General features: G+C 46.7%; 1 protein-coding gene across 1 annotated transcript in view; it reads right to left on the bottom strand.

The window, feature by feature from the left end:
• Positions 1 to 1675: 1675 nt before the first annotated feature.
• LOC115318472 (galactosylceramide sulfotransferase) overlaps positions 1676 to 14547 on the bottom strand; it is a 34086-nt gene continuing 21214 nt past the window's right edge. The window contains exons 2-3 of the mRNA XM_040223270.2: positions 9000 to 9924; positions 1676 to 1914 (exon numbers count right to left, since the gene is read on the bottom strand). Coding sequence (XP_040079204.1) covers positions 1765 to 1914; positions 9000 to 9924 — 1075 coding nt within the window. The 3' untranslated portion in view covers positions 1676 to 1764. The remainder of the gene's footprint in view (positions 1915 to 8999; positions 9925 to 14547) is intronic.

Below are 14547 nucleotides of genomic sequence, written 5' to 3' on the forward strand. Positions count from 1 at the left end.
CTTAGAAGTACTAGCATACAAAAACATTATGTGCTTCTAACAAAAAAAAAAAAAAGAAAAAAAGACTCCGAAATTTAATTTGAATATAACGTCTTTTTCTTCCATCACAGAATAAAAAAGTTACGTCCCAGGAGGCAAAACTTATCGAGCGAACCTCCTATGAACCTTAATTCAGGCGCGCTACAATTTGTTTTAGCGTGCCGATGGGCTCTAACTTATAAGGAAGTCTTATAAATAAAAAGCAAATTGTCAAACTCTTCTATACTGTCGAAGACTAAACGTAATGTAATTTATATTTACCCGTTTTTATGTTTCGGACAAGAGAAGTAAAAGTGCACTACTACTCCTGCCAAAAATAGAAAAAAAAGAAAGAAAAAGCTTGGTTTTAGGCGAAATTTTTTTGCTAAGTTTTATCAACATAGTCATTCTTGAATACTATAAAACATAATCAGTAAGATGATTATTCTTACTTCTATTGGTCAAAAAATAGAAGAACATCGCATACCCTTTTCTTCGAGGTTTCCTAGAATGAAGATATAAATGATCTTATTGTTTTCTCGTGCCGCTGTCAGAATTTTAATTTTTTTTTTTTATATTTATTTTGGTCACGCGTTTTGCTACGTCCTTCTAGTGCCGCTGTTTCTTTCTTTATTAGCATTTATCTCTTTTGAAAGAGAGAGAAGAGCTTGTGCTTGCGCGGGTTACTGTGCGCGCGTGGAAGTTAAAGTAAACCCTTGATTGTTTGTCCTGTGTCCTTCTTCTACTTTGTGTCCTGTCCCTTTTGCGCTGTTTCTCATTATGTCGTTCAACCAACCAGCCCAGCAAGGTATATCCTGTTACTCATGCGTCGCAGTCCCAACCTGGCACTGGTGTTCTACGGCGATCATCCAAATGACAGCCGTTTTAATATGAATCAGTGCGGCCCCCGTGAAAGTCGCGAACATCCTTTAGCGGAAAGGATTTTTTTTTTTCTTTAACAGGAGCTTCAGGGCGCTGTTTGACAGGGGTATTAGAAGCGCCGGTTGTGGCCAATTTTAGTCACGCTTCCTACTTCTTGGTTCGCTCTTCAATGTTCGTATCCTGTAATGTCGTAATTTCACTGGCTGCCGAGAGAGTGTGATCGAGACTCACCAAGGCCAGCATTTCTTCTACTGCCAGTGACTATAGAGACCATTCCAATACTCACCTTATGTGCACTGCGGTTTTTTCCTACCGGGCTGTGGTGCTTGCGCTGATCGTTCGCGGCAGCTATAACTCTAGTCTATGAAACATGGGACGCCGCGATGCGTCTGCAACCAAGTGGCCCGACATTTTTGTTTTGCCCGAGTGGAAAGCGCTGGAAAGGTGCAAACGCGCTAATGCTAATCTATTCGCATGCGACGCGAGCTAACCTTCTGCTGTCGAGTTTAACAAAGAATCTGGCAACGCAGAGACTATTTATTATAAGAATCACCTACTGGGAGCTGCCAGCTTCGTTTGTTGGACTGTGCAACGCGTTCTGGGCTTGCGTAATAGTTCTCTTCTGTGACACCTACATCAGGCGGCGTGTGGGCGTCCACAGTTCATTGATAAAGCAATCTACTTCAGAGTTATAAGCGCTGGAACCGTGCATGGTTTACGCACGTGTCACCCATTTACAGTGAACAAGATCTTGAGTTGAGGGACAAAAACGATGCCATGAACTTTACTCCCTTTATTTCATGAGTTTGGTCTCTGTGCACGAATGTCCGGAATCATATGTGGGTTTCATTTGACGCTGGTGCTTCAACTCTGGGCATTCACTGCTGAAGTAGTGACGTTAGTCATTGCCACTCTCTGCTGTTTTCTTCTCAGGTAGTCTGTGAAAGACAGTTCCTCTGTTAAAAGGCCACGGCATTCCTCCGGGTTACCTTCGCGACCCTTTAGTCGCATCACCTGCGGACGAAGAGCGACAGAGAGAGAAAGAGAGAGAATGGAAGTAAATAGTGTGAAGAAGTAAATAACTGGGCTTTCTTGTACAAGCTTATGTTGTGGGAAACGGTACTACAAAAAAGCGGTCTCCCAAGGAATGGTGTTTATGGTACGCTTCCCTGCCAAAGAACAAAAGAACGCCTTGGGAACATTCGGTCATGAGTGGAATTTATAGAATTTGTGCCGTTTTCTATGGAATGACAAACATAAACGATGTTCCCTGTTTTGTTTGCATATGTCTGAAGATATCTTAATAGAATTGGCCAGGCACTCCTCGCGGCTGAAGCATGCTTGGATATGAGAGTCGTTACACTTGCCTTCCTGAGTTACTACTTATATCTGTGACCATCTTCACAATCGAGCATTGTTTCGTTTTCGTTTTGCTTTATACAGATATTGTACTAACGCGATTTTTAAGAAATTATAAGGATATAAACGGCACGCTACATTCCTGGACCATCAACGGCTATTCGCGTAGTTTGAACAAATGGAGCTCACAGCGGGTACTTGTTTCAACAGTGAGAACAAACAAGAAATTATTCTTCCTTTCCTCGTGTGTTCGTACCTCAGATCGAATTCGTTTCAAAATAATTCGAGGAGTCGTTCTTTGAACGGTATACAACAGCACCTTACATTCCCGTAACTGTAACGATAATCTAATACTTTGAATCAATGAAAGTCCTAACAGATCTTTGTTTTAAAAATCTAAAATGCACTACAAACGTGAGCAACCATTCATCATATAGGTTTATCTCACATTCATCATTTGAAGAAAAACCCATCGGGTATTTAGAGAGCAGAATACTTTTATAGGCTAGTTTCTAAGTTCAGAGCGTCACGAAAAGCCGTTCAGAAAATATAATAGCACGGACAGCTGTCTTTACAAAAGAAAACCTTAGTACCTACCCAGGAGTACAAAACACCTGCAAAATGCAGCCCATCTCCGCATCCATCACCTTTTTTGCGAACTTTTCAATTACCTTGACAATAATCAAATGAAGCGTTTTGCCAGACCATGGACTGCTGACAATGTCTTAAGCGAATACTAATTTATGCGGTGCAAAGACTTCCAAAGTGAAAAAGTCTTCCTCGTTTATTTATTTCGGTATATAACTTTTGTTCGTTTTGCGGATGGCAATATCGTTCTTGAGTGTATAACGTTTGCCGTTCTTTTTACTCTGTCTACTTATTGCGGTCTCCAGCAGCCCATTAGTTGCGTAGTGTGCCCCATGCTGGGACCTTCGAGGGGTTACTAAATAAATAAAGTAACTTAACCCAAACAGCCGGATTTTTCGTTTTGCAGCCCGATGCTCTATTTACTACAGCATCAAGGTAGCCACTTGGATTAGTGACCTTAGAGCCGCCATGTACAAGTGTTGCCGAAAAACATTTTGTGGCCAGCGTAAGGAACGGGCACGCGATTTCAGCTAATCTCTATAGGCCACGTGATTACGTGATCACTATGAATTACGTGATAACGCAGTCTATAGTTACGTGACCACTAAGGTATGTGTGGTCCGCCAGTTACGTAGTCACGTGACCTGTCACGTGGTCTACTAGCGCTTCGCGATCACGTTACGTAATGATCCTTCGTAAACTCCTTCGTGCTTATTGGGTCATCTAACAGGCCGACCTCCTTGGGCATGGTATCACTCCTTTCAAAAAGACGGTTGACCTGCAAAACAACTCCAATAAAAATAAACGCCCCGACTTTGGATGAACTTCGGCATGCCGCACCACCAGACGAGACCTCCACTGACCGTACAATCCAACGGCCATAAACAGATCGTAAGGCACAGTTTCACCTTTCTCCACGGGAAAAAAAAACGAATAGTGTATTCATCAGTGCATTGATCTTTTTTCAGGGTCCGGTGTAGAACGTCCCAAAAGAAGACAGCGTCCCAGCAATGCAGGAACGCGTGCTCAATAGTCTCAGCCTGTCGACACAACAAACAATTTACACCCCGAGGAATGTGCAGTGCTCAACAAACTTATCTGGAACGCATGCTAAGCCTACTCTCGGCTTGTTCTATTTTTTTCTATGTGTGCGTGAATAGCCGACGCTAGCCCTAAGCTATTCCTCTTTGTGTCCCACTATGTCCGTAGCATACCTTCAGTTCACATAAATATGCGCAGTTCTCTCATATTTTATCTCTTTTTCTGCATTCAATATTCCACAAGTGTTCCATATAAGTTTGACGAGCACTGTACATGCCACGCTCCTGAAGACTCACCTTCACTGGCAAGGCGACAGCTTAAACGGAAGGAAAACGTTTTTACAGCGGGCAACACACACATTCTCTTAACACGGGCGAGTACATCCTTTCCAGGACCTGCCACATACGGCAGCCCATAAAGCGGCGCCGGAAAAAGTACGTCAAGGAGGTCGCGGGTCAATCTTTTGCGCGTTACAGTCGACAAATAATCCATTGAAAATCTCACAACCAAAAAATCAAGAGTCTACAACTTCCTTTATAGACCCACCCATCTTTGCGGGCCGTCCCACCTCTGAAGACACCGAGGAAGGACGGCAGGAATTGAGCTATAGGCCTGTTTGGATCATTACCTACAACAGTGGATTCTGTTGATCGCGTACGAAAATGAAACAACAAACAGTTTTTCGAACAAAAAGATGGGCGAGCCCTACACCTCCTTTGGAAACACGACGACAGGGATTATCCCGGCACATCGGTTCACTTTCCGACAACCAAACAAGCAGCGCGAAGACTCGATGCATCTGCTGGGTGCAGCTTCGCGTGCACCATAAGACTTGGAGGACATACCATAGCTTGGTGGCTAAAAACACATTATATACAGTTGCTCGAGCGAAAATAGACTAATTGCGGTTGCCCCATCCAGATGCGCTTTTCCTGAGTTGCTCTACTACACACTCCCAGTAGGGTGCTGTGCTTTTCATGTGCGGCAACGGGGCCCCGAGGTATTTGAACGGGATAGTGTCTCATCGTATCCTTTCGTACATTGGTGGCGTCGTAGCCCACGTCTTATACCATAGACCAACGCATTTGCCTAGACTAACCGCAGCCCCCGTTGCAGCGCAGGACGACGTGCAAAGTCTTAAAGCTTCCACGATACTTTTTTTTTTTTGTCTGCGAAAAACAGTGCGATATCGCCCGCGTAGGACAAAACCTCTGTTTCTATAGAACCCATTAAAAAAAACCTCTCGCATTCTAGCTCTGAATTACGCTTGAACAAAAGGGCTCTAAATACAAAGCGAACAACAACGGGGACAAGCGACACCTATGCCTCAAAGAGGCCGACACGGATGTTTTCGGTGTTAAAGAATGATTCAGTACTAACTTGGTGGTGCACCGGGTGTACGCTGTACGGATCCCATCAAAAATAATATCGCCCACATTTGCTCACTTGAAAGCGGCCCAAACCACATCATGCTGCACGCGGTCGAACGCTTTCTGCGAATCGACTTGGATCATGGCTACTTGGCGTGCTTCGTTATCGACAGATTCTAATATAGTACGCGCAACATGGATGTTTGCTTGAATGGATCGTCCACGAATCCCACAGGTTTGGTGTTCACCAACTCACTTTCTGACAACATGCTGTAATCTGCTGGTCAAAACTAGCGCAAAAATTTTATAATCAACGTTGCACAACGTTGATTATGCGATATTTGATATTATGCGATATTCGGTGACGCGTCTCGCCTGAATCGTGTCAGGCGTTTTTGGGATCAATACAGTGTGCATTTGTAGAAAAGAAGGCTGTAACGCATTAAGAAAGTAACCCTCGCCAATTACCTTCTAAAATTAAAAGAAACAACAAACTCCTAAGGAGGAGGAGGAACAAACATATATACTCTTCTTTTTTTTTACGAAGGCCGTTAGGTTTTGGCGTTTTGTGGGACGACAAACCGTCTCCCCCGAAGCTATCACTCATCTACATCAACGGTCAAGCGTCGCAGTGGCACTGACTTCTTAAAAACAGGAAACAGCCCGCCGACACTCCCACCGCGTGACTCGCAAACATTTCGCATAGTGACTAAAAAAGGGTCACACTGCTTGCTCTATGTCACAGTCGGATGACATCTTTTGTTTCCTGCATGGCGAAAAAATCTATTTTATCAACAGCCTTTGGAGCAGGTATTGCTTTTTTCTGCGAGTTGAAGCAGCGAACGTTTAAAGAAAACGAATTGAGTCACGAAGATCGAGGGTGCTCGGGTCGAAATTCGTTAATTTCCCATCGCTTAAATAAAAGCCCTCGAACAGATGCTAATAAAAGGCAAGGCAGTGCTACATGAACCGAAACTTTCATGGCAGGACACTCACTGCGAGTTCTTTCTGCAACAGTCTTCAGGTGGGATGCGAGGCATTGCCTGGACACAAGTTCGTTTGGTAAAAGTCCCGGCATCCGGCTGCGTTGTGGTCCGTCCTGCTGCGGCGTCTTCCGGGGATGACGTTGAATCTCGCAGTCGCTTGATGACCTGGCTCATCTCAACATCCGTGTCTCGCACAGCAGCCGAAGGGTCGATACTACGGATACCGTCGTCACCGTCCCTTGGGTCACTTCCGTCGCCTTGGCTGTGAACTTGCTCTTGAGCCGATTGCTCCTCAGTCTTCGCGCCCGCCGACCCCGCGCCTTGCGGCACAGGCAGGAGCCGTTTCTTCCAGCCGATGAGGCCGGAAGATCGAAGTCTCCTGGGGCGGCCGACACGACGCGTCGGACGGCGGAAGTACGGTCGGCTCAGAAGCACCGACCGCCTCCTCCGCTTCGGCGTCGTCCATCACGAAGTCTAACTGGTCGTCCACTTTGCGGTGGCGGGCAATCGACACGTAGCTGTCTTGACATAGTCGTCGGCCTCATGGCCGAAACGATGGCAGTCGGAGCATCGGGTGACACGGCAGTCCCGGCGAATGGAGTCCGTACGACGGCAGCGCAGGCAAAGTGGAGCGCGTCCTGGCACAACAACGAGCACCTTACAGTCCTCCAGGAGAATCTCGTGGGGGAGGCTGTCGACAGTGTAGCCTTTCTTGAAGGTCAGACGGACACTTCGGGTGTTGGATTCGACAGCTTCATAACCTTTTTTTTCCGGAAGAGCTCCCTGGTGATCTCGGAGACCTTGCCATAGAGCTGCAGCTCTTTCTTAACCTGGCCCTTGGGCACGTCGTACGGGACCCAGTGAAGTTGCACCTTCACCGCCCTGTTCGCAGAGTTGATGATGACCCCCCCCCCCCCCCCCCCCCCCCCCCCGTTGATGGTCAGCTCCTTACCGTCGACCAGTCGTTGCTTCGCTGCGAGGGAGTGCATCCTTAACATCCATACGTGGTTCATCTGATGAGGACCGGCAGAAGTCAGGTCCTTCATCACGTCGAGCCGTTCTAGTTCCCACCTGAAGTCGTGTATTCGGTACGGACGGCCTTTCACATTGCAGGGAAAAAACACAGTATTCGTAACAACGTATCTGGTGGGGAGCTAAGGAAGGATAGCCTGATAATCTTCGATGGCTGCATCAACAGTAGTATCACGGCCTGAAGCGGCCGTTTTTGCCGCTCCGACGGAGCTCGTGATAACACGTCCGTCTCGTTCGAACGCCGGAAGTGGAATCAGGCCACGCAAGGCATGCTTGCACGGCTTGGGGACGAGTGCGTGTTTCTATGTTGCGCTATCGCGTTCCATTCTTAAAGGCGAAGCTTAAGCGTTCTCCAGTCTTTAGCATGCACAGAGCACACGAATAACCAATCACCGATAAATAATAAATACAGAGGACAGCCATCCAAACAAGCGAAATTTGGGCACTCCGCACCTGAAGTAGCTTTGTGCTTAGCATTCCCGCAGAGACTTCTTGTTTAAATGAGAGCGCCACCTGAGCCTCCATATAATGGCGAGCTGACGCAGTGTTAGATTCCACTGCTCGTCAGGATGTTTCTAAACATTTGGTGCCCCGATTTTGGTACCAGGAGCGTAAATATACAACGCCCTCATCATCAAAGTAGAAGACAATCAAAATAGGTATTCAGATATCACAGCAATCCTACGAGCACAACCACTGAGCTTGTGGCTGTAGAGGTGGGCGTGCTTCTATAGACAAGGGTCTCTAGGGTCTTCAAAGAAGGTGTTCATTGAATCATCTAATAATAGTTTCAAAATGCTTGACTGACCATGAACTTTACACTCTTATAAAAAGGCCGTAGTAATTACTAACCATAGGTTCGTAAACGAACATATGATTAGTAACAGATATGACTGCTTGTCACATTTGTTACTAACATCTCAGTAACCGCCATTACTAATAAGAGTATTGGTAACAGTTACTAACCAAGGAAGTTAGTAACCGTTAACCGTTTTGTTATTGAGCTAGCGCCATCCAGCTCGAGAAACTAAGCGGCCGTGGCTATAACGCCAAATTCCAAGGCCACAAAGAATGTTTGTATTGCTCGCTCGGCTGCAGGGCTTCAGGCGTTGCATCTCCTACACCTAATATTAAGCACACATTGTGCGCGTCATCAATTGGCTGAACGTATCACGTACAGGGGTCACATACACAATCGAAACACAAGAAAATACTGACATGAACATGCGCTGCATCGATTACTGACATTACCGGCTGATCTTCCGCCTTTTATACAAGCCAGATTTAAAGCTCGCCTCTTCCCGGTAATCACCTCAGCAAATATTGATTTTACAAGTATGTTGCGTTATTATTTTTCATGTCATTCTTCGAAATTGATTTGAATGGCTCATCAAGAATGAACCTCTTAGTAAAAAGTAAATGTCTATGCTGGAATTATTTGCCACAGTCGATATAACAACCTGCTCATTTGCGCCCCTTAGAGGCCATGTTTTCGCTTCTTCGTATAGCTACGCAACAAGAGTAGTAATGACTACAAGCTCGACTTTCTTGGCTAGTAATGAATAATTGCTCAACTTCCTTGGCTGGTGTAACTACAACATTTACTACACGTGGCGTCAATCGTGTAGTAAACAAGTAGTAAAAGGTAATAACAGCCACAAAGAAGTAGTAACTGCTGCATTTACTAACATTTTAAAGAGCGTAAATGGAGGGTCGAACTCACCTTTGGGTTGACCCAAAACTTCTTGCTTTGATTCCTGTGCACAGGAGTCACGTCTTCCACACAGCGAGAGTACCATTTATTGGTGTTATTAACCAGCTTCTCCACCTCTGCTGCCATTCGATCATGTCCGAAAGCAGCTATCCTTTCGTCCAGTCGCCTGGTGAAATACCTGTAGAGCTCGCTGTCAACGGCGTTTAACTTCCGAAGTCCTTCCAGCTCTTCAGGCTCCAGTCGCTTCTTATATTTTTTGTTCCTTTCGTTAATTTTGAACATTACAACATCGTCCCAGTCCCAGCAGAGTAGATGGCGCAAGAGAACCAGTGACTCGTTCATGCGCTCGGCTACCATAACCAAATCGAAAGTAGTGTCAATATAGCGCACAAATTCCTCAACAGCAGATGCGTTGAGGAACTGGTCGGGTTCAAATCCAAGGTCGAAGCTCATCTGGTTGGTCCCGATCTTTCCGTTGAAAAATCGAGCGTCCAAATTAACGGTTGACGAGACGTTCGAGTCGATTGTGCTTCTGTACAAAACGTTAAGTGGCCTACCAAACTTCCTTTCCAGCGCGTAGTAGCTGAAGATGGACTCGAAGAGGGAAGCCGGCTCTCGTACAATCGTCACAAAGACGGGGTCTGGACCAAGAACTGCTCTCATCTCCCGTTCGTAGAAACGCGAGTGGTGGACCAACATGTCGTAGCGCCGTGTGTCGTAATCAAGAGCCACCCGGCGGTTAAAATGCTTCGGATGCCCCAGGTAGTTGTTCTTTGGTGGGAGCACGAATCTCAGGTTGTTCCTATCACCGTAACGCATCAGCAAATTCTGCACCGATGAACTGGCGCACTTGTGCGTCTTGAGGAAGCAGATGCTGTGACGTGGTCGGCAGGTCATCTGGGCCGATGCACGGGCCTCCTTGTTCGTAACCCAACTGCAGAAAACGAGAGAGAAGATTGTGAACGCTAGCAAACCATAGGAGGACAACCAGTACCAGCCGGGAGGCAGGTGCCGTACCTTATAAATCTGACCGCACTAAAACGCTCGGTGTGGCTTGGTTCGCTTTTAGAGCGCAGCTCTTAGGCGCCCATTTCCGGCTTGAGTGGCGTCGGCGTAACCATAACGCATCGGCACAACGGGTCGGCGTCTCCGTCGCGATTAACCACGCGGTGCATTATGGGAAACGTCCCATAATGCACCGCGGTGAGGCGCGCGTTGCATTATGGGACGCCTCTCATAATGCATCGCGCTGGAGGGAGGAGAAGGAAGGGGAGGAGCAGGAGAGGAGGAGGACGCGAGAGCACGGGAGGGGTAGATGAGGAGGAAGGAGGAGAGGCTACGGACGAAAAGGAGGGGCATACCGTCCCCTCCGTAGCCTCCCCTCCTCCTGCTTCTCAAGAGCTGCGCTCTAATTCGGCATTACAGGAAGTTGTAAACGCCTTTCATTTTTTTTTTGTATCGATGAGCACATATTGATAATGGGTTTCTGTTTATTATTTGCACCGACATAAAATCATAGTTTTGGTATTTATAAATTGCACCACAACAGAACAGCATATGACAAAATAGCGCGCGACAAGACAGCATGGTCAAAACAGCACCGCGTCAAAACACCACAGCGATAAAACAGCGCCCGTATAAACAGCACGCGACTAAACAGCACGGCGTCAGAACAGCAGACCGACAGAAGAGCATGCAATGTCAAAACAGCACGCGACAAAACAGCACACGACATTAGCAGTTCGCGCCTAAATTAACTGCTTTCTGCTAATGTGTTCAGCAGAACACCCGTATTACCGTTATTTGACTTTATATCATTATCTGTCCCGTTATATTTTATTATCTATAGCTTTTCATGCACAATTACTCAAATAAAGCCTTTCGACCTAAGCCATTGAAGCAAAATATCTTGCCGTGTTTTTAATGCCTGATTGCTAGTTAATCCGCTAGCGTTTTATATTGATGTAAATGAGACGGCCTCTTTACCCAGAGGAAGAATAAAGATCACATTTCACGAGTTGAGTGGAATTGATAAAGAAATAGTTTATTGGACATACACTCTTGTTTCACATATAGCTTACATGCAGTAACAAAATCGACAGCCCAAAAGAGTTTCAGTAAGGGGCTGCGTGTCATACTGGGACAGGACGTTCCGCACCCTTTGCGAGATTCTCGAGTATGACTTTGAACCAGCGGGGTGCACCCTCTTTTACCGTTGATCATCTTCTGCTTGGTGAGTCTTTGCTCGGTTTTCGAGGCATGGATGGATCGGTACGGGCCAGGATGATGAAACCCGAGCAATGACTGAATACTCTTCCGCCTTGCTTTTACGCTGATCTTGGTCTGAGGGGACTCGTCTACAACGCGCTCAAGGCAGCTCCAGAGGGACAAGGAAAGATTTTTTTTTTATCTTTTTTTTTTAAGATTGCTTAGGCTAAAATAATGTTTGGTGTTTTTTTTTTTCTGATACCGCTGTATTTAATATTAATTTTGTTTTAACTATATCTTCCCACTAACGTCCACAGCTTCTTACCATTCATGCGAGGCAAGCCTGGTTTACGTTTTACCATGGGTGTAGAGCCCTTCTTTATCACTGCGACCCCAGCGCCCTCGTGGGGCTTTCTTCCTTCCTTAGCCTGCTCTGGTTTTTTTTATTCCCTTTTTATTACAAAATTGAGTTGTGCATTCACAAATATCAAGAAATGACATTGAGTTAGAAGTTAGGGAACTGCAGATGATGGGTAATCTGACGGAAGCTTACTAGCGTGCAAGGCGATGTGTCAGAAGATTGATGTCTCAATTTCAGAAATAGGAGCGGTTCCTTTTTCTGCTTTAATTCCTTCGCATGTCTTCGTAACTATTTAACTCTAGTCGTGACATTCTGGTCAAACGTTGACGAGATCAGGACCACATTGCATGGTACCGAATGCGAGGTGTGCACAAACGCTACATCATCCTTTGGCAAGCGCTCGGGTACAATCAATGCGTCGGTACAATTAATGCGTCGGTACAATTAATGCGTCGTTACCAATCAAATACCTAAAAAAAGGGTCAAATTCTAACAATGTTCGGAGCCCAGCACAGCCAACCCAAGAGCGCGTGGCTATGATGGCAATGATCAGCAGCACAAAACGGCTGAACCGAAAAACGCGAGAACTGGAAGATACTCAGGTCACCAGACTTCTTTGAAAACCGTACAATCGTACCAGACCCCTTCGCTAATCCTGTCACGCAGCATACTGTCTGCAAACACGAGCATCGAGTGTGTGACTTGAACTTTGACAGGCTTTGACAAGCGAGTCCAAGTTCCAAGGGTTCGTTCCAGACCATCAAACGCGTTGAGCACAGACAATTATTTAAAAAAATTTCGTGTTTTTGTCCGTTGTCATAAGCATTCGCGGCGTATGTATGGCGTATGCATCGCTCGATTTCAGTGTCAAATCAACAACCCGATACAATGTGTGTGTGCTGAAATGTAGGATACTTTCAAAGCGCATATGAAGGTACTGCATACTGGGATATGGAGTATAGCACGCTGGATTGTGAATTTATAAGCGATGAGTAGGTTGAGGAGGAGGGGCCGTTGAACGGGCGAGGATGGTTGTTCGAAACAATGGCATTGAGCAGATTACGAGTCGTTACGAGATAAAGCAATGATGGCGACGTTGTTGTGAATGTGGACGAAGGGCCTTACGTGATCAACGCCAGTTCTGCTGATCCCTTTATATTTAGACCGCAGCTGTTAGGCTCCCGTTTCCGGGTTTCGCGGCGGCGGTGTCGGCGTCACCGCCACGTGACCTCAACACCGGTTCAGTTTCCCCGCTAAATTTAGCGGGGAAAATGACACATGACTTGGTGTCACGTTATCTATGAACAAATTTAGTTTCTCCACTAGATTTCGCGAGAAAATTGACGTCACGTGCGGAGGAGAAGGAAGAGGGGGAGGTACGGAGGAGGAGAGGAAGAGCAGAAGGGGAGAGGAGGTGGAGAGAGGACGATGGAAGGAGATGAAAGAAGAAGAGGAGGAGGAGGAAATAATGAGAGGAGGAGGGGAGGGTGCGGAGGAGGAGGGGCATACCCTAACCTCCATACCCTCCCCTCCTCAAGAGCTGCGCTCTAATTTCGCCTTACAGAGGTTTGTAAACGTCTAATTTTTTTAGTATACTTAATATTTCCGATTCTGCTCAAAATTTTCCAGTTGACCACATCTTAGCGCATCACCATGCTGCAGCTCGGTGGTCACACGTATGCAGATCTCAAAGGCTATGGTCGACTTGTCATGACGTTAAAATGACTGGGACTTCTGCTGACTTGCGCCGTGTTGCAGCATGACATTGCGACAATACGAGGTCCCGTAGTGCCCATCCAACGGTTGCAAGTTGCAACCCCGCATGTCCTGCACATCGAGGGTCTTCCAAGTTCACCATAACCGCTAGGCCACGCCCTGCATTACTGCATATACACCTTTGCAAGTGAGGTCCCGGATTAACTTCGAACCGCGAGCAGTTGAGCCGGACGCACACCCCAGCCAGGACGTTCGCTACTTGCTTGTATACAAGAATTAAAAATTGAACGAACCTTTATTGTCTTCGGGAACGTTTTTAGCACGCGCTACGTGGCTATTTTCATCCCAGTTAAAACCAAGAGGAAAATATAAACGCTTTAAACGAATACAAACGGGAGGGACGGCAGGAGCCGCATGGCTATTGCATCAACGATGGCTGCGCTCGAGGCAGCACTGGCTTCCACGACGTGCTGCATACCTCCCCTTGCGTTTCGAAACAGTAAGTACGTCGCTAACGTGCGCTAACATCGACCATCGGCGATGCACCAGACGCCGGCATCTTGTCCTCGCCCACCTCAATGACGTGCCCCTAGCCAATCGCCCTAGCCCACCTCAACATGGAGGAAACGTTACGCCTCGCCAGCTCACAAAGGCAGCGCACAGGAGCCTTTTTCTACAAACGTGTAATAGACCACTCAAGGAGGCGATGGGGGGAAGTACTTTAAAAACCGATGAAGAGGTGCCGCAGGCGGTGCATGGGTCAGCGCGCGTGACTGAAGAAATCTTTTAATGCGAAAGCATTAACTGGTCCCATGGAGTGAAGCCGGCAAACGGCACCAAAATTCCCATTGGCTGCGACGCGTCAGGTGGCTTTATAGCAAGGGCGTCATCTTTACTAAGGAGCCAGCTAAACTGCTGGCGGCGCAGCGCTAAGAGTAAAAGCACGTCAAACATGGTAGGCTCTTGTAAACAAAGTAAATTAAGGGCTTTGAAAAGAAATTTTCGTACATTTCGGTCTGGGTGGGAATGGAACCCGGGCCTCTGGGGTGCGAGACGAGCACGCTTCCCCGACGCCAAGGCAGCTCCACGGTTCCGGATGACTAAAGCTGTGACTAGTGTGTGCGTCATGCTTACGCATTTTCACACGGAAGCAGTCTTAAGTGTCTCTGCAGATTTTTTCTTCTGAGATTCCACGCACTTTGTAATCGTTGGAAGGTTTGCGTTGGACGTAATGGAAGCTACACTGAAAGGCGACACAGGTATACCACTTTT

The sequence above is a fragment of the Ixodes scapularis genome, unplaced genomic scaffold, assembly GCF_016920785.2.
Source record: "Ixodes scapularis isolate PalLabHiFi unplaced genomic scaffold, ASM1692078v2 PGA_scaffold0__279_contigs__length_252992795, whole genome shotgun sequence".
NCBI classification, from domain to species: Eukaryota; Metazoa; Arthropoda; class Arachnida; order Ixodida; family Ixodidae; genus Ixodes; species Ixodes scapularis.